Raw genomic sequence first — 27086 nt, forward strand, 5'->3', positions numbered from 1 at the left:
CCCTCCTCCTCTTGTCTGCAGCCTCGGGCCCTCCTAACCATTTTGAGACTCAGAGTTGTGGGGTGTCTTAAGCCTGGTCTCCAGCCACCCAGGGCGGGTTAAATGGCTCTGGCTCAGTGACAACGCCTATGCAGTAACCGTTACTGCCTGGTGACCCCAAAACCAGGTCCTGCAAAGACACTCCCCCACTCCTTCCACGGTCTTAGGGTAAGTTCTGGGATCTTCTCCCTGAGTCTTCCCCCAAGAGCCCCCTGAGTTATCTCTTCAGTAGTTTTCCTCACCGAGGCCGACAGATTTTCTTCCTCCTTTCTCTCTGTTTCTCCCTCCTTTCTGTCCTTGTCCCTCACCCCCCACCCCCACCGCGCGCACTCTCTCCCCCAGTCTCTTTTTTGTCTCTGTCTCTCTGTCTCTCTTAGGCACGAGCACGCACGCGCGCGCACACACACACACACAACACACACTCGCACACACACACACACACACACACACACACACACACAACACACACACACACACACACACACACACAACACACACTCCCCCTCCTGGAAGGTCCTTAGCATGTGGGTGTGGCTGGGGTTGAAGCTAGAGAAGTAGAGTAGGGGGAGGGGGTATTAGCACTAGGCCTACAGGCTTTAAAAAAAAAATGCGTGCCAGGATCCATTCCCAGCCCTCATTAGAGTTAGAGCACTTTACAATCCCCGCTCTCCACTTCCCCTCTCCGACCTCTAAGGGCTGGAGAGTATTTAGTATTCTGAGATACTAGAAGAGGCTCGGGCTGGAAGGGAGTCCCGACACATTTTTAGGTTTGGTGTCCAGTTCCTGCTCTGGCCTGCCTCTTTTCTCTGGGCCTTTCTTCCTTCCCACACTAAGCCTCTCCTAGCCTTGTAGTCCTCCGGAGTCTTATCCAGCCTTGCCGCATTCACTTTTTCAGAAACCTTATCCTTCCTGGCTCCCCTCATGGCCTTGAGGTTATCTTTGCTCTCTCCTATACACAGAGATAAAAGCAAGAATTTTCCCCTTTAGCTTTCCCAAACCCAGCTTTCTGTTTATCTTAACCAGTATACTGTGTAACCATCTCTCACTTTCTTCTTATTTCTCTGTCCCTGTATCTCCTTTTTGCTTTTCAGTTTGTTCCATCTCAGTTGGGCCACCTTGTTCTTTTGTATCGCCAGCCCTTCTCAACACATGCTTGGATCTTTGGCTGCTCTGGTTGTGATCCTTGTGCCTGGTTTCAAGTTGAGAGGAGACAATCTAAAGGGGGTTGATGGTGTATTCAGAGGTATTGTGTGTGGGTTCTGGAGACAGACCAGAACTCTAATCTCAACTCTGCCTTCTTTTTAGCCAGTTGCCTTTGGATACATCACTTGTTAAGTCAGTAGGTCTTATTTTTCTCATCTTTAAAACAGAGATAAGAAAACCATCCAAATCTACAATAGGGGACTGCTCAAATCAACTTTGGTTATATTCATACAATAAATGTAATCATTAACAAACACATTTTTGAAAAAACTAATGATGTGGAGCACAGAGGATTTTTAAGGCAGTGAAACTATTCTGCATGATTCTGTAATGGTGAATACATGTTTGTGACATGTTAGAACTCATAGAATGTACAACAAAAGTGAATTCTTACCTGAAGTGTGGGTTTTGAATGATATTAATGTGTCATCTTCTGCCACCCTTTTCTCCTTTTGCCTTTAATCTTTCCCAACATCAGGGTCTTTTCCAATGGGTGGCAGAGGATGAATGGTTAGATAGCATCACCGACTCAATGGACATGAACTTGATCAAACTCTAGGAGATAGTAGAGGACAGGAAAGCCTGGTGTGCTGCAGTTGATGGGGTGGCAAAGAGTTGGACACGACTTAGGAACTGAACAACAATAAATGCCTCAGTGTAGGTTCATCAGTTGCAACAGATGTACCACGCTGGTGGGGGATGTTGATAGTTAAGGGAGGCTGTGGAGCTGGGAGGCAGGGAGTATATGGGAACTCTGTACTTTAAGCTCTATTTTGCTGTAAACCTAAAACTACTCTAAAAATAGTCTATTAAAAAAAACAAATGACACATGAGAACACTTCTGATATTACATTTTTTACAAAAGGAGTTAAAATGTGATGCTAACTTTGTAGAAAAATTCTATATATAGGTGTGCTTAGAAAATTACTGCAAAGGGGTTCCCTGATGGCTCAGTGTTAAAGAATATGCCTGCCAATGCAGGAGCCACGGGTTCAATCCCTGATCCAAGAAGATCCCACCTGTTGCGGACCAACTAAGTCCTAAGCCCTAAGCCCGTGGGCCACAGCTGTTGAGCCTGTGCTCTAGAGCCCAGGAGCTGCAGCTACTGAGGCTTAAGTGCTGTAGAGCCCATGCTCTGCAACAACCAAAGCCACCAGAATGAGAAGTCCGAGCACTGCAACTAGAGAGTAGCCCCTGCTTGCCACAACTGGAGAAAAGCCCGAGCAGCAATGAAGACCCAGCCCAGCCAAAAATAAATAAATAAATACAATTATATAAAAAAGAAAATGACTGGAAAGAAATAGTGAATTTAATGATACCTCATATAGCAATGTTACTAAGATTAAGTGAGATGTACACTTGCCTGACATATAGCAGGTGTTTAATAGATACTTGTTATTATTATAAGAGGAATAGAGCTGATTTCATGAATGATTTGGGACTTCACACCCTGGAGCCTTCATGTTGTTAAAAAATATATATATATATATATATGTATATATACTTCTCTTTGAGTAAGCGAAGAGTGCCCATATTTAATAGGTTTGAGTATGTATTAGCCACAGATGAAAGGCTCTAACATAGAATGAGCTGATGGGGGACAATGGAGCAAGTGTTGAGTAAGACTGTGGCCTGCAATTCAACACTCATTTCAGCCTTGTTACAGTTATGGCATAGTACTGAGTTCTATTGCTTGTTATTCACCATTTATAAAGCACTCCTAAAGTTCTGATAAACACCATGACAGGTAAAAACTCAGTCCCTGTCTTCATGAGAGTTCTTTCATTTTAGTTATATATATACTTTTCTGATTATAAAAATATAAATGTTCACTGTAAAAATATTGAAAAGCATAGAAAGTTTGAAGAAGAAAGCAATGATCACTTTTATCCTACCCATCATACCTGGAGATACAATGACTCTTTTTGATGTATATCCTTCCAGTCCTTTGTTTTCTTTTTGCATATATATTTTTTCAAAGTAGGAATTATCTTGTACAGTGTGTTCTACAACATACTTGTAATAGCTGTAGATTATTCCATCATTTGCATGTGCCATGTTTTACTTAACTAACTACTGCTGGATGTCAAGCTTTTATTATTTTTTCATGACAGGCAAGGCTGCATATAACTTGAATACACAAATGGTGATACTTCCCTGGTGGCTCAGCTGGTAAAGAATCTGCCTGCAATTCGGGAGACCTGGGTTCTATCCCAGGTTGGGAAGATCCCCTGGAGAAGGGAATAGCTACCCACTCCAGTATTCTGGCCTGGAGAATTCCATGGACTGTTGCATGGGGTCGCAAAGAGTCAGACACGACTAAGCAACTTTCACTTTCACTTGGCAGCCATTTGATTAGAGTGATGTTCAGTCTTTAGAACTGACTCTGGAAACATATGGATTTTTATATAATGTTCTATACCATTCTAAAGTACCCTTGGGCTTCCCTGGTGGTGCAGACAGCAAAGAATCCGCCTGCAATGCAGAAGATGAGAGTTCAATTCCTGGGTTAGGAAGATCCCCTGGAGAAGGAAATAGAAACCCACTCCAGTATTCTTGCCTGGAGAATCCCATGGACAGAGAAGCCTGGTGGGCTACAATCCATGGGGTCGCAAAGAATCAGATATGACTGAGTGACTAAGCGCGTGCACATACACACATACACAAAGTACCCTGGAATGAAGAAAAGGAAATATGCATTTAGGTAGACAATGGGGAAATGCTAGACTGTGAGCTCCTCAACAATTGGGGCTGGTTCTTACTCATCTCTATCTCCAATCTCTAGCATAGTCCCTGGTATGTTTATTGGATGAATTGCTGGACAAATGAGTTCCAGAGAAAGGGGGGGAAGCCTCAGTGAACTCAAATTGCAGTAACATTTCTATAATATAAGGTTAATAAGGAAAGAAATAAGAGTGAAATAAGAGGGGAGAAAAGGCAGACAGTCAAAGATAAGGAATCTTCATCTTCTTTAAAAAGAAAAGTACTACTCAGCCATAAAAAAGAATGAAGTAATGCCGTTTGTAGCACCATGGATGGACCTGAAGATTATCATACTAAGTGAAGTAAGTTAGAAAAAGGCAAATACCATGTGATACCACTTATATGTTGAATCTAAAATATGATGCAAATGAACCTATGCAAACTCATAGACATAAAGAACAGACTTGTGGTTGCCAAGGGGAGAGAGCTGGAGAAGGGATGGAGTGGGAGTTTTGGGGTTAGTGGATACAAACTATTATAAACAACAAGGTCATACATATTGTATAGCACAGAGAACTATATTAAATATCCTGTGATAAACCATCATGGAAAAGAACATAAAAAATAGTGTATATTTATGTATAACTGAATCACTTTGCTGTAAGCAGAAATCAACACAAATTGTAAATCAACTATACTTCAATTTTAAAAAGTAAGCAGAGTCAATAACATTGCTTCATTGAAAATTAAGAAAAAAATATTGAGAGCAAAATTCTTTTTGTATTGTTAAGAAACTTTAAAAACACAAAATAAAATTATTTGAAGATTTTAGAAAAAGAAGAAGAATGAGAGAAATGTAGCAAAAGAGCACCTATTCCTCCTAATCAGAAAGTCCAATGGTGGCAGTCTGACTTAGTGTAAATTTGACTATACTCTTTTAAAATATTAATTAATTAATTAATTTTATATGTGGCTGCATTGGGTCTTCATTGCTGGGAGCAGGCTTTCTCTAGTTGCACCGAGTGTGGGCCACTCTCTAGTTGTGGTATGTGGGCTTCTCTTTGCAGTGACTTCTCTTGTTGCAGAGCATGGGCTCTGGAGCTTGAAGGCTTAATTGCCCCACAGCATGTCGTATCTTCCCAGACCAAGGATCAAACCCCTGTCCCCTGTATTGGCAGACAGATTCTTAACCACTGGACCATCAGGGAAGTCATACACTCCACTCTTTAACATTCACTCTGACCTGTCCAAACATCTCTCCCAGGTTAGGAAGCAACATGTCCTAATTTACTCCACAGAGGGTCAGCTGAATTTATAAGACACACACCCTCGGGTCTATATGGGTCCCAAGATCTCTACAGGACTTTCTGCTATGGTGCTGTCCCTTGAGAAATCAACTTAGGTTAATATTACTTCTTTGGGTCCAACTTATACTTTTTTTACAATAAGAGCTTTATTGAGATGGAATTTGTATACTATACAATTTGGCCATTTAAAATGTACAACTTAATGGATTTTAGTATATTCAGGGATATGTGCAACCATTAATAATCAGTCAATTTTACATTTTCATCATTTTAAAAAGAAATCTTATATCCTTTAGCTATCTTCCCCCATCTCTCCATTTCCCAAAGCCTTATCCAAGCACTGTTCTACTTTTTTTCTCCATAGACTCCCCTATTCTGAACATTTCATGTAAATGGAATCATATAAATATGTGGGCTTTTGTGACTGGCTTTTTTCACTTAGCATAATGGTTTCAAGATTCATCCATGTTGTAGCATGTATCAGAACTTCATTACTTTTTTATGACTGAATAATATTCCGTTGGATGGATATATCATATTTGTTTAACTGTTCATCAGTTGATGTACCTTTTGGCTATTATTAATAACGCTGCTATAAACATTCATTTTTACAAGCTTTTGTGTGAATAAATGTTTTCAGTTCTCTCAGGTAGAGTGCCATTTCTGGATCATATGGTAACTTTATGCTTAATTGTTTGAGGAACTGCCAAACTATCTTCCAAAGTAGCGGAACTATTTTATATTCTCAGCAGCAGAGTTCCAGTTTCTCTGCATTCTTGCTAACTCTTGTTATCTGATTAATCAAAGTTCATTTATTTAGATCTTCTTTAATTTCTTCCAACAATGTTTTGTAGCTTTTGAAGTATAAATTTTGCACTTCTTTGGTTAAATTTGTTCCCAGGCATTTTATTCTTTTTCATATTATTGTAAATAGGATTGTTTCTTATTTTCATTTTCAAATTGTTCATTGCAAGTGTATAGAAATACATTTGACATTTGATCTTGTATCCTGCAACCCTGCTGAACTTGTTTATTATTTTAATCATTTTTTAGTGGATTCCGTATGATTCTCTGTATATAAGATCATGTCATCTCCAAGTAGAGAAAGTTTTACTTTTTCCTTTCCATTTTGTATACCTTTTATTTCTTTTTCTTGCCAATTATCCTGGCTAGAACCTCTAGTACAATGTTGAATACAGGTGGCGTCCACTTATAGTTCTTAAGACAGAGTCTTGTAGACTTTTTGATAGCAGCCATTCTGACCGGCCTGAGATGGTCCCTCACTGTGTTTTTTTTTTTTTTTTTAAGTTTTATTTATTTATTTATTTTCTTTACAATATTGTATTGGTTTTGCCATACATTGACATGAATCCACCATGGGTGTACATGTGTTCCCCATCCTGAACCCCCCTCCCACCTCCCTCCCCATCCCATCCCTCTGGGTCATCCCAGTGCACCAGCCCCGAGCACCCTGTCTCATGCATCGAACCTGGACTGGCGATTCGTTTCACATATGATAACTTACATGTTTCAGTGCCATTCTCCCATATCATCCCCCCCTTGCCCTCTCCTACAGAGTCCAAAAGACTGTTCTATACATCTGTGTCTCTTTTGCTGTCTCGCATACAGGGTTATCATTACCATCTTTCTAAATTTCATATATATGCATTAGTATACTGTATTGGTGTTTTTATTTCTGGCTTACTTCACTCTGTATGATAGGCTCCAGTTTCACCCACCTCATTAGAACTGATTCAAATGTATTCTTTTTAATGGCTGAGTAATATTCCATTGTGTATATGTACCACAGCTTTCTTATCCATTCATCTGCTGATGGACATCTAGGTTGTTTCCATGTCCTGGCTATTGTAAACAGTGCTGTGATGAACATTGGGGTACACGTGTCTCTTTCAATTCTGGTGTCCTCGGTGTGTATGCCCAGCAGCAGGATTGCTGGGTCATATGGCAGTTCTATTTCCAGGTTTTTAAGGAATCTCCACACTGTTCTCCATAGTGGCTGTGCTAGTTTGCATTCCCACCGACAGTGTAAGAGGATTCCCTTTTCTCCACACCCTCTCCAGCATTTATTGCTTGTAGACTTTTGGATAGCACCCATTCTGACTGGTGTGAAATGGTACCTCATTGTGGTTTTGATTTACATTTATCTGATAATGAGTGATGTTGAGCATGTTTTATGTGTTTGTTAGCCATCTGTATGTCTTCTTTGGAGAAATGCCTGTTTAGTTCTTTGGCCCACTTTTTGATTGGGTCATTTATTTTTCTGGAATTGAGCTGCAGGAGCTGCTTGTATATTTTTGAGATTAATTCTTTGTCAGTTGCTTCGTTTGCTATTATTTTCTTCCATTCTGAAGGCCGTCTTTTCACCTTGCTTATAGTTTCCTTCATTGTGCAAAAACTTTTAAGTTTAACTAGGTCCCATTTGTTTATTTTTGCTTTTATTTCCATTGCTCTGGGAGGTGGGTCATAGAGGATCCTGCTCTGATTTACGTCAGAGAGTGTTTTGCCTATGTTTTCCTCTAGGAGTTTTATAGTTTCTAGTCTTACATTTAGATCTTTAATCCATTTTGAGTTTATTTTTGTGTATGGTGTTAGAAAGTGTTCTAGTTTCATTCTTTTACAAGTGGTTGACCAGTTTTCCCAGCACCACTTGTTGAAGAACTTGTCTTTTCTCCGTTGTATATTCTTGTCTCCTTTGTCAAAGATAAGGTGTCTATAGGATTTATCTTTGGGCTTTCCATTTTGTTCCATTGATCTGTATTCCTGTCTTTGTGCCAGTACCATACTCTCTTGATGACTGTTGCTTTGTAGTATAGCCTGAAGTCAGGCAGGTTGATTCCTCGAGTTCCATTCTTCTTTCTCAAGATTGCTTTGGCTATTAGGGTTTTTTTTTTTTTTTTGTATTTCCATACACATTGTGAAATTATTTGTTCTAGTTCTCTGAAAAATACCGTTGATTGCTTGATAGGGATTGCATTGAATCTATAGATTACTTTGGGTAGTATACTCATTTTCACTATACTGATTCTTGGAAAAAGGAACCCTCTTACACTGTTGGTGGGAATGCAAACTAGTACAGCCACTATGGAGAACAGTGTGGAGATTCCTTAAAAACCTGGAAATAGAACTGCCATATGACCCAGCAATCCCACTACAGGGCATACACACTGAGGAAACCAGATCTGAAAGAGACACGTGTACCCCAATGTTCATCACAGCACTGTTTACAATAGCCAGGACATGGAAGCAATCTAGGTGTCCATCAGCAGATGAATGGATAAGAAAGCTGTGGTACATATACACAATGGAATATTACTCAGCCATTAAAAAGAATTCATTTGAATCAGTTCTAATGAGATGGATGAAACTGGAGCCTATTATACAGAGTGAAGTTAAGTCAGAAAGAAAAACACCAGTACAGTATATTAACGCATATATGTGGAATTTAGAAAGATGGTAATGATGACCCTACATGCAAGACAGCAAAAGAGACACAGATGTAAAGAACAGTCTTTTGGACTCTGTGGGAGAAGGCGAGGGTGGGATGATTTGAGATTATAGCATTGAAACATGTATATTACCATATGTGAAATAGATCACCAGTCCAGGTTCGATGCATGAGACAGGGTGCTCGGGGCTGGTGCACTGGGATGACCTTGAGGGATGGGATGGGGAGGGAGGTGGGAGGGAGGGTCAGGATGGGGGACACATGTACACCCATGGCTGAGTCATGTGAATGTATGGCAAAAACCACCACAATATTGTAAAGTAATTAGCCTTCAATTAAAAAAAAAAGACAGAATCTTGCACACTGGACCATTCACTTTTTTCTTTTTGCCTGCACCATGTGGCATGTGGGATCTTAGTTTCTTGATCAGGGATGGAACCCATGGCTCCTGAATTGGAAGTGGAATCTTAACCACTGGACTGCCAGGGAAGTACCACCTTTTTTTTTTTTTTAAATTGATGTTACCTGTTTATTTAGTTACTTGGTAATTTGTGGAGGACAGATCATCCTTAGTACTGAAAAACCCTATATTACTATGTTCGGTGTGCGTGCTAAGTTGCTTCAGGTGTGTCCAACTCTGTGCAACTCCACTAGGACTGTAGCCCACCTCGCTCCTCTATCCATGGGATTCTCCAGGCAAGAATACTGGAGTGGGTTGCCATGCCCTCCTCCAGGGGGTCTTCCTGACCCAGGGATCGAACACGTGCCTCGTGCATCTCCTGCATTGGCTGGCGGGTTCTTTACCACTAGCGCCATTATTATGTTCAGTACCTTGAAAATATTCAAGTATTATGTGATTGATAATGATAATTAGGAAAAAATGGACTTCTCAGAGCCTTGCTTTGACCCTTTTCCTCTGTTGCTTTGTTGGCTCTTCTCATTTTAAATTCACCTTGACCAAAACTGCACTCATTGACTTTCCCTCTGCTTCCCCTGGTTCCTCTCCTGGTTAGTGGCACAACCAGACAATCAGGCACCCAAACCAGAAACCTGCAAATCATTCTAGTCTTCTACTCCTTACCTTCTTAATTGATTACATTTCCTTGATCCTACCTTCTAATTGTTTAGATTTGGTTTCCTCTTCTCTATCCCTACAAACACTTCGTTCAGTCCTTCCCCATCTTTCACCTGGAATTATGATTGTATTCTAGCTGGTGTTCTGATCTCCTAGCTTGTCTCTCCCAATCTTTACTACACACTGTTGCCAGAGTGACTGTGGTAGCTGAATAATGCCCCCCAAATATATCCATGTCCTAATTCATGGAGCCTGTGTATATTACCTTATTTGGCAAAAAAGTAGGACTTTGCAGATGTGATTAAGTTAAGGATCTTAAGATGAAGAGTATTCCAGGTGATCCCTAAATGTAATGACAAGTGTGCTTATATGAGAGAGGCAGAGGAAGATTTGACATATAAAGAAGAAGAAAAGGCCCTGTGACCAGGGAGGGAGAAATTGGAGCCATGCAGCCACAAACCAAGGAATACCAACAGCCACCAGAAGCTGGATGAGACAAGAAACACTCCTAGAGCTTCCTGAGTGATCCTGGCCCTGCTGGCACCTTGATTTCATCCCACTTATACTGATTCCAGACTGCTGGATTCCAGAACTGTGAGAGAATAAATTCCTGTTAAGTCACCAAGTTTGTGGTAATTTTTTACAGCAACCTCAGTACATTAATACAGTAATCTTTCTGAAGTTCAGACCTATCATATATGGAAAAAATTATTGTCTTTGTCTCTCAGTCTCTTTGTCTCTCTCTGTCTCTGTCTCTCTCTATATGTGTGTGTGTGCATGTATCTGTGATAGCCTGGAAGAAAATCTACCAAAATGCTAACAGTTGTTTCTTTTTCAAAATTATTTATTTATGGTTGTGCTGGATCTTTGTTGCTGTGTGTGGGCTTTTCTCTAGTTGCGGTGAATGGGGCTACTCTTTGTTTTGGTGTGCTGGCTACTCATTGCGGTGGCCTCTCTTGGCACAGGCTCTAGGTGCACGGGCTTCAGTAGTTGCAGCAGGTGGGCTCAATAGTTGTGCATGTGGTCTCTAGGGTGCATGGGTTTCAGAAGTTGTGGTGCATGGGCTTAGTTGCTCCGTGGCATGTGGGATCTTCCCAGACCAGGGATCGAACCCGTGTCCCCTGCATTGGCATGTGGATTCTTATCCACTGTACCACCAGGGAAGTCCAACAGCTGTTTCTGCATAGTGAATTTTGATGATGTTTATGTGTGTGTGTTTAGTCGCTTCAGTTGTGTCCAATTCTTTGTGACCCCATAGACTGTAGCCTGCCAGGCTCCTCTGTCCATGGGATTCTCCAGGCAAGAATACTGGAATGGGTTGCTATTTCCTTCTCCAGGGGATCTTCCCGACTCCGGGATTGAACCTGTGTCTCTTAGGTCTTCTGCATTGGTGGGCAGGTTCTTTACCACTAGCACCACCTGGGAGGCCCATGGATGGTGTTTATATTTATGTGTATTTTTGAATGTTTCCTTCAATAAGCATTTATTACTTTTAAAATAAGAATAAAGACATGTTATTTTTACAAAACCCTTAAATCTCTCCATCACCTACAGATTAAAGTAAAAAATTCTAAGCACGGCACAGGCTCTTAATTATTTGTCTTCCCTGGTGGCTGAGACGGTAAAGAGTCTGCCTGCAATGCAGGAGACCTGGGTTTGATCCCTGGGTCGGGAAGATCCCCTGGAGAAGGGAATGGCTACCCACTCCAGTATTCTTGCCTGGAAAATCCCATGGACAGAGGAGCCTGGTGGGCTGCAGTCCATGGGGTCACAAAGAGTCAGACATGACTGAGCTCCATCATCTACAGATTCAAGTAAAAAATTCTAAGTATGGCACAGGCCCTTAATTATTTAGCCTATATCCATCTCTTCAGTCGAATTTCCAATCATTCAGTCTCCCCACTTCTCTTCAGTCATGACAAATTACTTAAAACATAGGTCATTCTGTCTCTGAACCTTTGTACACTGGTGTCTCTGACGTCAACCTCTTAGTTAAGACAATTCAAAGGTGCTCTTTTCTGAGAAGCCATTCCTGATCCACTCAAGTAGAGCTGTGTTACCTTTACCTTTTCAGTTCAGTTCAATCGCTCAGTCCTGTCTGACTCTTTGTGACCTTTACCTTTAGCATGATACTGTTATTTCATTTGCCTACAGTATTGTTTACATTAACATTTCTCTGCTTATGTTGTGATTGCCTTAAGAAGATACACAAAAGTACAAGTTTTCTTTTGTTATTTTATTTGGTTTTCCAATGGTGTAAACAGCTATCGTAATTAACAAAGTTTGTTAAAATGTTATTGAATCCATAGCTTTTTTTAACTTTGTTTTTCACTCAACATATACTAAAAACAGTCATGCCAGAGTCTGTAAAATATTTGATGTTAAAAGTTCTTATAGATCTTTATGCATTTATATGGAAAGATAGCTAAAGTATTTTTAAAATGAGAAAGCCATAGCTCAGAAAAGTATATGTAGCTTAATCCTTCATGTATAAAAAGGTAGAAACTTTTCTCTTTGACCAGGACAGTATAAATATAGAAAATAGAAATGTAAGAATGCAGTCATAATTGTAACCACTGGGATGAACAGGAGAGACTTTTCTATTTTCACTCCTGGGTATTTGTTTTCGTTTTCTGTAAGCAGGAAAAATGCCTTTTTCAGGGTAGAGGTATTAATTCGTTTTTCATTATAAAGGTGTTGCCTGCATGCCAAGTTCCTTTAGTCATGTCCAACGTTTTTCAACCCTGTGGACCATAGCCCACCAGGCTCTTCTGTCCATGGCATTCTCTAGGCAAGAATACTGGAGTGGGTTTGCCATGCCTTCCTCCAGGGGATCTTCCCAACCCAGGGGTCGAAGCCCAGTCTCTTGTGTCTCCTGCATTGGCAGGTGGGTTCTTTACCACTAGCGCCACCCGGGAAGCCCAGTAGAGGTATTATTTATTCTCAAAAAGTTTGGTAATTATTGGTATTGATATGTCCAATATGGTAGCCACTAGCCGTGTGTGACTACTTGAATTTTAGCTAATTAAAATGAAGTGGAATTAACAATTCAGTTCCTCACACACACTCCTATTTCAAGTTCTCAATGACCACATATGGCCAGTAGGTACTCCCATATTGAATAGAGCAGAAATAGAACATTTCTGTCATTGCAGAAGGTTCTAGATAATGCAGATTTAGATCACTGTGTCCCCACATAAGGTGGCGCCAGTGGGAACCCCTGAAACCCTGAGTGTGAGTTAGTGGAATTAACTACAAAGACCTATCAGGTGAGCAGTTGTAGTCCTTGATTAGCCACAGGGCTAGCTAGGCATTATTGAAAAATGAAGGTGATTACCTAATTGGCATCCTTTGGAATACAGAAATCCGTCTGATCTGGAGGCCTAAAATGTATCCATGGCAATGATGACACCTGTTGATTCTCTCTGTAAAGCACGGTAACAATAATGATGTTTGGACTGCTGGGTTCCCTGGTTACCATGGAAATAAGAGTGCTGGTTACAATTCTGTGTAATTACGCAGAGACTGAAGTATCGATCTCCCCTCCTCTCCTCAATCTCTTTCTTTAACCATAACCATAGTGATGACTGTTTCAGCTGGGCTGCATGAGTCCACCTGGCAGCAGGAGAAGCAACTAGAAAATCTGATTAAGTAAGAAGTGTCAGAGTGTAAGTTTTAATGAGGAAGTGTGAAAAAAGAAACATGGCGGGGCATTTTTTCAGTAGAAAAAAGCTAGATCTACTACACTGAATACAATGACATTGTTACTCTAGCTGTTTGCACAGGCGCAGTGCAGGAATTCTCAGAGCACGCCTACGCGCCCATTATCTCCCCTTCTCTTTCCCTCTCTTTCCACTTTCCTCTCTCTCTCTCTCTCTCCCTTTTTCCCCTTCTCCTCTGCCCCTCCCATCACTTGGTCTTTTGGTCTTTCCATTACTTAGTTGACGTCTCTCCTTCCGACCCTCCACTCCCTACCCGTTTATCCCCCTCCCCCCTTCCTTTTCCGCCTCTAGCGGACGCAACTTGCGCAAGCGCACTGGGTACAAAGCCTCGCTCTTTGTCCCCATCTGTCGTTCACACGAACTCCAGTCTTTCACATTCAGTAGCCAATAAGATCGAAGAAATGGTGGAAAACCGATTCCACCTCTGGAGATAAATGTTGATTGGCATGTCAGACAACCAATAGGGAACGCCACTTTGTACCCCTTGGGAGGCACCGATCTCCGCCGTCTCGTTTCCGGCGGTCGCGCGCTCTTTTCTCGGGACGGTAAAGGCCGTGTAGCGTCGCCGTTACTCTGAGGAGAAAACAGTCGGTAGAGGGTGAGTATGGGGTCGACTTAGTTCTTGTTCGAGAGAAGGGTAGGATTTCTAGCGACAATCGGTGAAGGAAGAGATGAGGGCGAGGCTGCGTTTGGAGGAAGGTGGGCCGTTCGTTCCGCGGCCCCTTGAGGCCTTGCCTCGGCGGCCACACGGTCTTATCCCACCCGCGGGGGCCCATCGCTCTCCCTTGGTCTCGCCTTCTGCTTTAACCTGGTTCCCGTTTCCCTTCCCTTGTCGTTTTTTTGTGCAACACATCTTGGAAGCTGAATCTTGTCAGTAAGTTCCCCAGTCGTTGAGCCGCCCTGGGCCTGAGGGTGTGGGGTCTATTATCCGAGAGCCCTGAAGTCGCGGCTGCAGGAGGAGGCGCTTTGTCGGGCGCTCCTCCTCTCGACCTCGTGAGGCCGTTAGTTCCGGAGGAGAAAGGGGGCCCCCTCCCCTACCCCAGCTCTGCTTCTTTGTCAGAACTCTCAGCTGGGAAGTTCATCTGCTAGTCCAGCCCTTGCTATTTTCCTAGGCAGGTTCTTGAAGATTTTTTTTGTCCTGTTGCCTGTCTACTCGATCTATTTATGACATCACTTTTTTAAAATGAAAATGAATTTTATGGCTTTCCTATCGGGTATTTTACATTTGGAAAAACTATTGTCGTAAGCTGCCGCTTTGTGTTCTTAACAGAAGTCGAGGTTAAAGAGGACTGGGAGGCACTTTGTTATCTCCAAAGTTGAGGTAGGGGTAGGGTTGTCAGAGAAAATACAGGACACCCCGTTAGATTTGAATTTTACGTAAACAACAATTTTTTTACTATACGTGGAATGGGACACTAAAAATCATTTATTTTTCAAAATCTGAAATTCAGATTTAATTGTAATGTGTTTTTATTTGATACATCTGGCCACTCTAATTGGGGGGTGGGGTCCTGGCTAGATTTATATTGTGTCTTTGTCTATGTTCCTTGTTACTAAATGAAAGGTCCTAAGAGATTTTTAGAAAAGGACCTTACCTTGCCAGTGCCTGCTGCAGCTTTCAGGCTGGTCCACATCCAGGCAGCCATCTCCATCTGGCAGATTTTTACCAGATTTCCCCCTACACAGTTTCCACTTAAAAGTTGGTCCTTTTCCTGAAAATTAAGGGGACATTTTATTTAGGTTACAGATATGTGGTGTAGTGTGTGGTCTTAAACAACATTTGTGCAGTTGTGTTGCAAATAGCCCCAGTTTTTCTAACAGCATTATGTATTTGCTCTCAAGAAAGTCCATCAGGGTTAGTCTTTGGGGCAAATAAGTAGACATAACTCCTTACTGTTGATCTTTATGATTTATTCCCTTCTCAGAGGCCCCAGTGGCTAGGGGCAGTGAATTTATTACCCAAATATCTGCACATATTTCCAAATTATATTGATGGTCATCATCAGAAGTACATTAAAGGGACAAATGCTTACTGAATACTTGCTACTTTGTGGGCACTGTTTTAGGTGATTTATACAGTATTATTTTGTGTTCACTGTTGAATGCCTTCTTGGGAAATAAACTGAAGGGAAAGAGTATAAAGATTGGCATTATGGAGACATTTACTCGACACAAAGGTAGGCAGTTTGGTTGTAAAAATAATTTTTGCTAGACTCCAGAAGAGCAAGGGAAGAATGTAATTGATGACATTTGTCTAACTGGAGCACCACATATGTAGAAATAGGGGTGGTGATTGCCAGCAGGAACAAGTAGCTGTTATGTCCATTATCTGGTTTGGTCAAAATAACCAGCCCTGTGAGATAGATGTTACCCCCATCTTACAGGTGAGGAAACTAAGACTCAGAGGTTAGGTGACATTTTAGTAAGTGTTTTGAATTCTAAAGTCTAAAATCAAGGTGAGTTCGATTACTCAGTTTGTACCATAGCAGTGAACATGAGCTTTAGAGTTCAACAGACCTGAGTTTTACTCCATGCTTCATCACATTTGTGTGACCTTGGATGTGCATCAGTTTTCTTATTCAGAAGATAGTTACGAGTATTAAATGAGATAATATAGTCTTAGCACAGTGTCTGACATTCAGTGATCAGTAAATATCTGGTATTAACATCTTAACTACCACATTACACTTTCTAAAATAAAAAATAACTTCCGTTGAAGTAATTCTGAATAGTTTAAAACATCCCTATGATCAAAGAGATAATTTCTACTAAGAAATTGTAAAATGGCCTTTTTGAATGGAGTGGTGAGGTTTGGTTAGGATGTAAATATAGAGTTTTTAATAATTCAGTTTTGAGTGGATCTCTGTAAGGATTTCTATTAACATATAGCATTGTGGGTTCCTGAATGGGATGCAAGGTATTGAGGCTGGGGCCACTGACTCTTAAAGGCCGGAGATTAAAAAAAAGGGAGAGACTCTTTGGATTCTAGCCAGAGGTAAGAAGAAATAGTTGGAGAAATGGCTGTGAAAATAATTCAAGTTTCTGCTATAGGCTTTTGGGGTCAGGAACACGGGTGTTTAATATGTAGGACTCATATGGGAAAACGTCTGATGCTAATGCCCACCTTACTTATCCCCAGCTCTATTTTTATGTTTTAATTTCTTGTATGTTTAAATTCTCTCTCTTTTTTTAAGGTATCAAATTTGCTCTGAAACTGCTGCACGTATTCACAGTATTTAAAATCGTTAAACTGTAAACTGTGTGGCAAGAGTCACAAAGGCATTTAATAAGAATTTATCCTACGGAGATTATTTATTGCAGCATTATAATAGGAAAAAGCTGAAAACAGCCTAAATGTCTCATACGGAGTAGTTTAGTAAATTAGTGTACATCCAGCTGGACTTTATGTAACCGTTAAAAATTATAATTAAGTTGACACTAGGAATGAGAAAAGGGTGAATATAAAACAGTGCATTTATGGTTGCAGTTTTGAAATGACAGTGTATGTTTTTAAAGGTAAAGAAATGAAAATGGAAATTGGGGAGGAATGTCTGCTCATGGAAGTGCCCCAAGACTTAGCTGAGAGCATTGGTTTGTAATAGTGACAAATTACAAGTAACCTAAGTGTCCCGGCACTATAAGGGCTTGGTTGACAGCAGAATACAGAGTCCATTAATAAATGTAGAAGATTTAGTGACATGGAGTATACCATTTAGAGTACATACAAATATGTAAATCAGTGACTGAAAGGGTATATCAAATTGCCAACAGTGACTTTTTCAGTGGTCAGTCTTTGGGTTTTTGTTTTATTAAGTTTTCTATGTTAAAGATGTAGTTTGTACTTTACTAATGAAAAAGAAAAGACTGATGAAATTATATAAATGAGAACTCAAGTTTTGGCTTGAATGTCAAATTTCTAGTGAAGCTAAACTCACAACTCTATTTAAAATTGCAGATCTTCCCCTTCCACTTCCCCCCCCACTCAACTTTTATTTTCTCCTAGCACTAAACCTCTTAAGTATTACATAATTTAATTATTATGTGTATTTTCTCTCACTGGAAGGTTATCACTGCTGAAGGCAAGACTTCATTGATTCATCCCAGGCACCTAGAATAGTGTCTAACAAATAAGCATTTGGTGAATATTTGGTGAATTAATGTAAAAAATTAGTCAAAAAGAAAAAGTCATTTTTATCATTTTGTTACCAGAAAGCCAGTTACAGTGAATATTTCATGAATGTAGTTTTTAAATCTTAAAATTATATTCTTAGAGTAAATTATTAGAAGTAGAATTCCTGAGCTAAGGAATATGAACATCTTGATACCTCATGTTACCTGTTGTCTTATAAAAGAACTTTATACAGAACTTAACTGCATTGATATTTTCAGTTTTGGTAGGATATGATAGAAAAAATATATCAGTGTTAAGAAAGTTTTATACACATAAGTGTCTTGTATATTCCTCATCCAGAATCAACAGTTAGCAAGCCTTTGTCACATTTTTTTAATCTGAGGAATATAATTTATTCTAAGGGAATCATATGATGTTAATAATACAGTTTTCAGGGAAAAGATCATTTTCTGCATCTTTCTTTCAGTTAAATCTGGCTGGAGGGTCTTGTGTTTAGGGTAAAAGATTCAGGATTGATTTTTGCCCTTTAATTTACTGGAAAACTGCCTTTGGATAAGGGAGATGGCCCTCAGCTGATCCATTAGGAAATTTCCATCTTAAAACCCTCAACTTTTGTATTCAGCCTGGATTATACCAGGAATTTTCATTTTAATCTTATGGGTTTTTTGGCCATGCTGTGGCTTACAGGATCTCAATTCCCCAGTCACGGATTGAATCCCAGCCACATCAGTGGCTTGGAATCCTAACCACTAGGCAACCAGGGAACTTCCTTATGTTGGTTTTTAAATGACAAAATTTAAGATTTTATGATTGTATATGTTTGTATTTGATGCTTTTATTACTTTGATAGTCATTTATTTTTCTGTTGTGATTAAATAATAACAATATATGCTAGTACAGAACTAGTATTTTCACATGTTTATTCATCTTCATAGCTACCTTGAGAGGTAAGTGTTTTTATTATTCCTTTTATAACAACTTAAGAAACTGGTTCAAAAGTAATTTACTAGTAAGTGTTAGGACCATGTTTCAAATGTAAGTATGTCTAAGTCTATACAGCTCATACTTTTCCTGCTGTTCATTCCACAGTATCAACTGTAGGCTAGGGCTGCAAGGTGCCAGAGAAGAACAAGACTTACTAGTCCTTGAGATAATGAGAATCTATTTCAATCATTGTATTTTTAAAGTGTGCTTTAATATTATGATAGGGCCATTTTTTAGGGAGTAGATTATTTTGGGAAAGTCACTTCAATGCATATAGTTATTGAACTGGAAGGTTCCTCAAGTCATTCTATTGCAAGCTGTTCTTATTTAGTACTTGTCTAGTTTCTGTGTGCAATATAACTGCTAGTGCTGGTGGTTTTAGATGCTTGAATTGTACTCCTTCACCATACCTGTTTGAAATAGTACCATAGGTGATTAATTGGCATGTAAGTCACCAGGAAACTAGTGACTGAGTATGTTCTTAGCACTGAATGTGTCTGACATTCCAGTTTATTTTTAGGGTACAAAGATGCAGAGCAATAAAACTTTTAACTTGGAGAAACAAAACCACACTCCAAGGAAGCATCATCAACATCACCATCAGCAGCACCACCAGCAGCAACAGCAGCAGCCACCACCTCCGCCAATGCCTGCAAATGGGCAGCAAGCCAGCAGCCAGAGTAAGTACATGCTAGGTAATGAAGTAGAAATAGGTTTTCTTTTGGGAATAGTTTCTTGATTTTTAGATTAGACTCTTGGGATTATAAAGGAATGGGCTTTTGTGGCACACCTTTGTTGTTCTTTTCCCTATTTACCTCAATACTTAGGATAGAAAAAGGCTGATGCTCTGAAATAAGGAGCAGATATGTAGGATAGCAGTTGAATACAGGTTGCTTCGCTGCATTGGCACATCGTTTTGCTAAACAGATGACTGCATGTTTTACCTGAGAGCTTGGTTCTTACTATGGTAATCATTGTATGACTAGTAGGTAGAGAAAATATAAAGAAGATTTTTAAGACTTAATGGAGAAGAAATCTGATACTGAGTATTATACTTTTAGCCTGGGGCCTCTGCCTCCCTAGTTTTAATCAGGGTAAAAGATCTTTAAAGGTATGTTCTCATCCATTCAGCTAACTTTGAGCACCTCTTGTATGCGTCTAAAAGTACAAACAACCTCATCTTCCTTATTTCCAAAAATTCCTACAAAGAATACTCTTTCCTAACTAATTTCTTTTTATTACATTACCCCAAGCCTGAAAGAATGAGAACTGTTAAGGTTATGAAGATTGATGTGGGATTGGGAAATGGGACAGGTGGGTTTTTTTTTTTGTAATTATATTTTAAATGTAAAAATCCAATCACTCCTTGACTTGCTTGGTTTTCTCTTTGACAGTAGCTCTTGTATTGTCTTTCTGTCTCTGAGTTAGTCTAGGTTGGCTCCTGGACCATAGTAGAGCTGTTGAGAAGTCCTCCCTCCTTCCCTCCACCCCCAGATCTCTGCATACTGCTTTCACATTCTAAGTGATAAGTGGTTAGTGGATAGATTCCATTGGGAAATGGTGTTGACTTCTCTACAGCAATTATGTTTCTTATCTAGCAGCAGTTGTAACTCTTTGAGGATATGACTGTAAATCTCTCCCCAATCTTTTAAGTGACTATGTTTCTTCTCTCAGATGAAGGCTTGACTATTGACCTGAAGAATTTTAGGAAACCAGGAGAGAAGACCTTCACCCAGCGTAGCCGGCTCTTTGTGGGCAATCTTCCTCCTGACATCACTGAGGAGGAAATGAGGAAACTGTTTGAGAAATATGGGAAGGCAGGCGAAGTCTTCATTCATAAGGATAAGGGCTTTGGCTTTATCCGCTTGGTAAGCAGCTGTGGTCTTTTAGAGTATGCTCTAAAAAGTGGTGAAGCTGGGAAATGATGGATATGGAAAATTAGGCAATAGAAATAATTCTCAGATGATGATTGTAAAAGCTTATAGTTGGTAGAACAGGACAAAATGCAGATTTTATTTTTCTTGATAGGTTTTTGTTTCAAGACAACATAGGTTTATTTGCCTAGGACTCTGGGGCTTAAGTATCCCCTTTGGAACTTTTTTTAATTGGGAAATTTCAAGCATATAGAAGTGGAGAGACTAGTACAGTGAACCTGCACATACTTGTTACCCAGCTTCAATAACTATCAAGTCATAGTTAATCTTGTTTTTTCTGTACCTTTCCCATTACTGTCCCCTGGAAATACTTTTAGTAAGTTAAGATTTTTCCCTGAAAAAATGGAAAAAGACTTTTGGTAATGATGAAGATTTATATAATTTATTTCCAAAGCCCTTATGCATGTATTATCTCACTTAAGAGTCTTCAAAACCTTGAGGGGACAGTTTTATATCTATTTTTTTTGTATCTACTTTGAAAGAAAAATTTTAATTGCTAAAATCCACATAATATAACATTTATCATAACCATTTTTAAGTGTAGATGTCTGATTTGATTTAGGAAATGTGTTTAAGTGCATGGGGGAAACCTTTTTGGGCATTATCTATCTCCATAAATGAGGAACATAATGTGCTAGTGAGATCTACCACTAACTCAAAACTATATGGGCAAGTCATTTTTTCTGGGGTTCAGGTTCCTCTTTAAGAATGTGGAGGGGAGGGTCCCTTGATAGGTGTGTGGTTCTAAAGAGGCTTCTTCAAGGGTGTAGTGATTCTGATTACTCTGGTACATAACTAGCTAAAACTAAAATAATTCTGACTTCTGTATTGTAAGGGTAGGTTTTATGCTGGTCGTTGTCCAGATTTAACACTTAAAAGAATAGCCTGTGATACTGATGACCATGTAAGTGATATTAACTCTAGAATTTCCAATTGATTTATTACAAGGCCATCAGAGCAATTAGGTTAACCAAAGAATTATCTGAAACACACGAATCTGTTCTTCCAGTTCTGTCCATTTTTTTTGTATGCTTGTTGCCAAGGGTTTTAGGGGTTTTGGTTTTTTGGGGTTTTTTTTTGGAGACACAGAGGTATTGAGCTATGGTACTTTAGACTCTTGATGGCTGTGTAGGTGGTCATTGTTCAGCTGTTGAGTTATTCTGACTTCTCTGCTTCCTAGGAAACACGAACCCTAGCGGAGATTGCCAAAGTAGAACTCGACAACATGCCACTCCGTGGAAAGCAGCTGCGTGTGCGCTTTGCCTGCCATAGTGCATCCCTTACAGTCCGAAACCTTCCTCAGTATGTGTCCAATGAACTGCTGGAGGAAGCCTTTTCTGTGTTCGGCCAGGTGGAGAGGGCTGTAGTCATTGTGGATGATCGAGGCAGGCCCTCAGGAAAGGGCATTGTTGAATTCTCAGGGAAGCCAGCTGCTCGGAAAGCTCTGGACAGATGCAGTGAAGGCTCCTTCCTGCTAACCACGTGAGTGAGGGGTCATTTTCAGAAACATACCTTAAATGCTACTTCCTTCTGTGGTCTGGGGAGTCAGCCTCTAAGAACCATGTTCTTGTGTTCATTTAGAAGACTTTAGATACAATCCAGCTCTCTGGTAGGGTTTTCAGTGTAATCTTAAATTAATGGAAATGGTATGAGGATTAAAAGTACACATTTTCAGTAAGTTGTCATTTAGTCAGTGTTAAATCTCCCCTTACTTTGAAGTTTTAGAACTCGTAAATTGTTTTGTGCATGCAACATCTCTCTTAGTATTTATTCCAAGTCATTATCTTGAGTTCTGAGTTTGCTTGCTCAGTCAGTTGTATCTGACATTTTTGTGAACTCATAGACCGTAGCCCACCAGGCTCCCCTGTCTGTGTAATTTCCCAGGCAAGAATACTGGAGTGGGCTGCTGTTTCCTTTCCAGGGGATCTTCCCGACCCAGGGCTCAAGCCTGTGGCCCCTGCAGCATCTCTAGCATTGCAGGCAAATGATGGCTGCAATGGGGCAGCCCCGCACTTAAGTACTCTACCTACTTAAAGGCTGTGTTCAGAGATCTGAACCCTGACCCCATCCTGTCAACCCCATATTCCGCATAGTTCCGTTTATAGGACTTGGTTACTTGGGACTAGGTGTAAAAGCACCTTCAGAAGTATGTTTAATTGTTTAGTGCTGACCATTAATTATTTCATTGTGCCACTGACTTATGTAGAGAGGGAAGCCTAATGAAGGTTATAATTTGACTAACACTGAGTGTTGTTCTTCCAGATTTCCTCGACCTGTGACTGTGGAGCCCATGGACCAGTTAGATGATGAAGAGGGACTCCCAGAGAAGCTGGTTATAAAGAACCAGCAATTTCACAAGTATGTGATCCTGATAGATTTCCTGTTAGTTGTTTGCCTATTTATTCTTAAGGAAGCTTGTAATGGGCTGTGTAAAAGAGGCAAGTCTTTGCTGTATGTGTTCAGTGGCAGCCCTTGTCTTGGCCCTTGGGAGGAATGTAGTGTTTAGTTGGGAGAATCTTGGACAGAGTTTTAGTAACCCAGAAATCTTGTCAATAGAGAGCGAGAACAGCCACCCAGATTTGCACAGCCTGGGTCTTTTGAGTATGAGTATGCCATGCGCTGGAAGGCACTTATTGAGATGGAAAAGCAGCAGCAGGACCAAGTGGACCGAAACATCAAGGAAGCTCGTGAGAAGCTGGAGATGGAGATGGAGGCTGCTCGCCATGAGCACCAGGTCATGCTAATGAGGCAGGGTGAGTATCTACCTAAGTCTTAAAACTAGAAGGACAAAATAACTTCAGGAGTTTCTTTGTATCAGTCAGTAGAGAAAGGCCTAAACTTCAACTTTTATTCTCTGAAATATTTTGTTGATCTTGGTAGGCAAATGAGCTTGGAGATGTGGCAGAGGATACTGGATTCTGTGGAGAAGGAATTAATAGGTTTGACTTCATTTTTGGAATCTGGATACCTCGGATGGCCACTCAGGGATTAAATATCCCCTTTGCTTTCTGGATCTTTATTTGTGGAAAATCAATGGGCCTATATGAGGAGGGTGGAGAATACTCTGAATCAGTCTGTTGTTTTTCTAGATTTGATGAGGCGTCAAGAAGAACTTCGGAGGATGGAAGAGCTGCACAATCAAGAAGTGCAAAAACGAAAGCAGCTGGAGCTCAGGTAACTTTTTTTTTCCTCTAACCCTTTTTCTCCAATAACTCTAGAAGGTAATGTCTCACTCCTGCTTCTTACCACCATGCTACCTCATGCGTTTGTAAATATGTTGGCAAATATTTCCTGGCTGCTTCTCAAGTTCTCCCTTTAGGTAGATGTTCTGACTGCCCGTGGTTCTGTGAATTCTTGGGACTGCACTAAAGAGGAAAGCAGCTGAGTGACTGCTCTCAGGAGGCTGGCTCCTTTGGGAAAGAACTTTTTCCCCTAAAGGACACATCTGGGTTGTTTTAGGGCTGGGCCCACTTAACAGTTTCCTGGAGAGCTAAGGTAGTTTTCAGTGGGCTCTTGGATCTCCTTGGCTGAGTCCCCTATTAAGATAGATAATCTGTTCAAGTTCTGGAATGCCTGTGCTTAAATATCTTGGTGACTCTGTGTAGGCAGGAGGAGGAGCGCAGGCGCCGTGAGGAAGAGATGCGGCGGCAACAAGAAGAAATGATGCGACGGCAGCAGGAAGGATTCAAGGGAACCTTCCCTGATGCGGTATATCTCTCATGTGCCCATGATACGACAAACTCAGCAGTAGGATTAGAAAACACAATAGGCTATGACCAATTTTTCCATTCTGTGACACTTTTAGAAAGAAGCAGTCATAGGAAGGAAAGGTAAGGTTTGAAGAGGAGCTCTTTTTGCCTCACAGGCAGTTTAGGATGAAAAGCTGGGGCTGGTGTATGCTATTTAATCTCAGTGACTGCAGGATCAGATAGATTCAGTCCTGTAGCAGCCTTGCCTGGTCTTTTGATGTCCTCAGCAGTTGTTGTACAGGTTGAAGCCCTGAAAGAAATCATGTGTCTCTCCTTTCATCTCAATTTGTTCCTAATAGGAAACTCTGACTTGTGTCCTAGTAGCTCTAAACTTGAATTCATTGTACAACTACAGTGAGTTAGTTCAAGGAGCTGTTGTAGGTGTTCTTTAGTATGTGGTCCTTAGTGGATTGTGGTAGAATGAATGCAGTGCCGTCTTGGACTGTCTTGAGTGTTTTTTTTGTTTTTCAGAGAGAGCAAGAGATACGGATGGGTCAGATGGCTATGGGAGGTAAGGACTTACGAGATTAATGGTACAGATTTCTTTTTTTTGTCTCATCTCTGGTGAACTATGTAGCTTCTCCTACCTAGTCCAAATTTAAGGGGCTTGACATTTCTGGAAGCAAATTTTGGCAGGAGGGTAACATGTCTTAGCCCAGAAGTCTTGAATTGTTTCCTTTGGCATAGATAAAGAAGGTCAATGTCTGTCTCCTTTACTGATCACTACTCTGCTTTAGGTGCTATGGGCATAAACAACAGAGGCGCCATGCCCCCTGCTCCTGTGCCAGCTGGTACCCCAGCTCCTCCAGGACCGGCCACTATGATGCCAGATGGGACCTTGGGATTGGTAAACTGCAGAGCTTTATGGTGATAGGAGGAAGGACTTTGCCTTCATGGTCCTTGGGCCTGCTACAGTTTTGCTACAGATTAAATAGTATTTAGGATCACTGTTATCTATAAAATGTTAACCTCAAGCTCTTTGAGTTTTGTGCAAACCCAATCTTAAATTATATTTTATCCTCTGACTGGCTAGTTTTGACTGACATTTTTTGCTACCCTGGGTAAATAGGTTCCTTTTTGGAGGGAAGGCAACAAAGGTTAGGCATTATCATATAAAATACATGTGAGTCCAAAAGCTTTATGGCTCATTCAATCCTGAGGTGGTTTAGTTGTAGTGTCAAAATGTTTACTTTGAATAGGGTTAAGTTTGCTGAAGAGTGATGGCCTGCCCTTGTCCATGTACCTAGTTAAGGAAAAAGGACTTGGCTAACATTTATCCAGCCCAGGAATTTAGTATGTAGTGTTGCTTAGCCTGTAGGAATCGGGATAAAAAGTTAAAGAAGATGGTTGGGTGGAACTGGCAGCAACTTCCTTTTTAGGGTTATCCACTATAGTTCTAAATAGACTTAGTCTCCCCTACCATCAGGAACCTTGAATGTTGAGTGGAAATGGCCTCCAGGCGAGGGACTATGGATGGGTGGGAAGCTCGGGCACAGGTTCTATTATAACATCGTTCTCTTTCTCTTTAAGACCCCACCAACAACTGAACGCTTTGGCCAAGCTGCTACAATGGAAGGAATTGGGGCAATTGGTGGAACCCCTCCTGCATTCAACCGTGCAGCTCCTGGAGCTGAATTTGCTCCAAACAAACGTCGTCGATACTAATAAAATTGCAGTGTCTAGTTTCCCAAAACCCTTAAAAGAAAGACCCTTTTTGGACTAGCCGAATTCTACTCTGGAAAAGTGTTAGGGATTCCTCCCAATAGTTTAGGTCTTCCCTGCCTGTAGTACTCTAGGGAGTATGTTGGAGGCAGAGGGTAAGGGAGGGGCAATATTTAACAAATCAGTTCTATGTGGTATATCCTTTCACTAATCAATTCTGTGTGGTGCATTCCTAAAATCTCATGTGATTGTTGAGAGCCTGTGAGGGTCAGGGAGCCATGGCAAAATGGATCCAGTTAGAGCCCCCATTAATCTTAATCATTCCACTCTTTGTCCACCCTGTTCTATTTGCTTTCTTGTTCTTACACCCCCCCCCCACCCCAGAGATCCTGCCACATATACCACAAAAACCGAACATCCCCCAATGACCTTGGCCCCACTGTTCCATTCACTCCCAGGTGGGAATTCAGGCACATGTCCACAGAGGTCACAGACAACATACATACGGTTCTGTTATATCCCATATATTACCCTTTCATGTCCCAAGGAAGACATTTTCTCTTAGAGATTTTCATTTAGTATATCTTTAAAAAATCTTGTGTTAAACTTGCCTCCATCTTTTTCTTGGGTAAGGACAACCCAGAAATGGCCCTTTTGTGTCTATGATGTTGCCATTCACAGCTTTTCTTGATAGGCCTAGTACAATCTTGAGAACAGGGTTGCTGTATGCTGAATGTCAGACAGTAGCTCTTAGCTTTGCCTATCTTAGGTAGTTATGCTGTGCATTTTTTATTGGTGTACCATGTTTGATTTGTCCCTAATACCTTTGAAGTTTTTCTGAGAAATGAATTAATGCAACATCAACTTATTAAAATGCATTTTAAGCCTTTTAATTTTCTGTGCTGTTTTTGAAGGGGGGAGGAAGGGGAGTTCTGTCTCAGATGAGTGCAAGGCTATAAGAATAATCCTTTATGACCTTTTGCTTAAAATATTAATCATCTAGGCAAACATGGGGAGGGTAGATGTATACTATGGTCAAAGTGGTTGAAAATCCCGTGCTTTTGGTGGTACACAGAAGTAATGAGGATGGGAGGAAAGCTGCTGCTTTGA

General features: G+C 40.6%; 2 protein-coding genes across 4 annotated transcripts in view; one reads left to right on the forward strand and one right to left on the reverse strand.

Annotated features, from left to right (window-relative positions):
• Positions 1-391, reverse strand: part of ZMYM3 (zinc finger MYM-type containing 3) — a 15420-nt gene extending 15029 nt beyond the window's left edge. The window contains exon 1 of the mRNA XM_043458222.1: positions 282-391. The gene's annotated coding sequence lies outside the window, so the exon portion shown is untranslated. The remainder of the gene's footprint in view (positions 1-281) is intronic.
• On the forward strand, positions 49-26869 carry NONO (non-POU domain containing octamer binding). Of its 3 annotated transcripts, none has more exons than XM_043458255.1 (11): positions 49-207; positions 19152-19311; positions 20306-20499; positions 21746-22047; positions 22828-22923; positions 23122-23318; positions 23655-23739; positions 24171-24273; positions 24786-24825; positions 25052-25161; positions 25845-26869. In XM_043458255.1, the coding sequence occupies exons 2-11, from the start codon at positions 19161-19163 to the stop codon at positions 25977-25979; spliced, it is 1413 nt and encodes a 470-aa protein (XP_043314190.1). In that variant the 5' UTR covers positions 49-207; positions 19152-19160; the 3' UTR covers positions 25980-26869. The 3 variants fall into 3 exon arrangements, with proteins under 3 accessions (XP_043314190.1, XP_043314188.1, XP_043314189.1); XM_043458253.1 differs by lacking the exon at positions 49-207 and adding an exon at positions 13855-14113; XM_043458254.1 differs by lacking the exon at positions 49-207 and adding an exon at positions 13971-14113 and having other exon boundaries at positions 19141-19311.
• Positions 26870-27086: the final 217 nt, after the last annotated feature.

Source organism: Cervus canadensis, chromosome X (assembly GCF_019320065.1).
Source record: "Cervus canadensis isolate Bull #8, Minnesota chromosome X, ASM1932006v1, whole genome shotgun sequence".
NCBI classification, from domain to species: domain Eukaryota; kingdom Metazoa; phylum Chordata; class Mammalia; order Artiodactyla; family Cervidae; genus Cervus; species Cervus canadensis.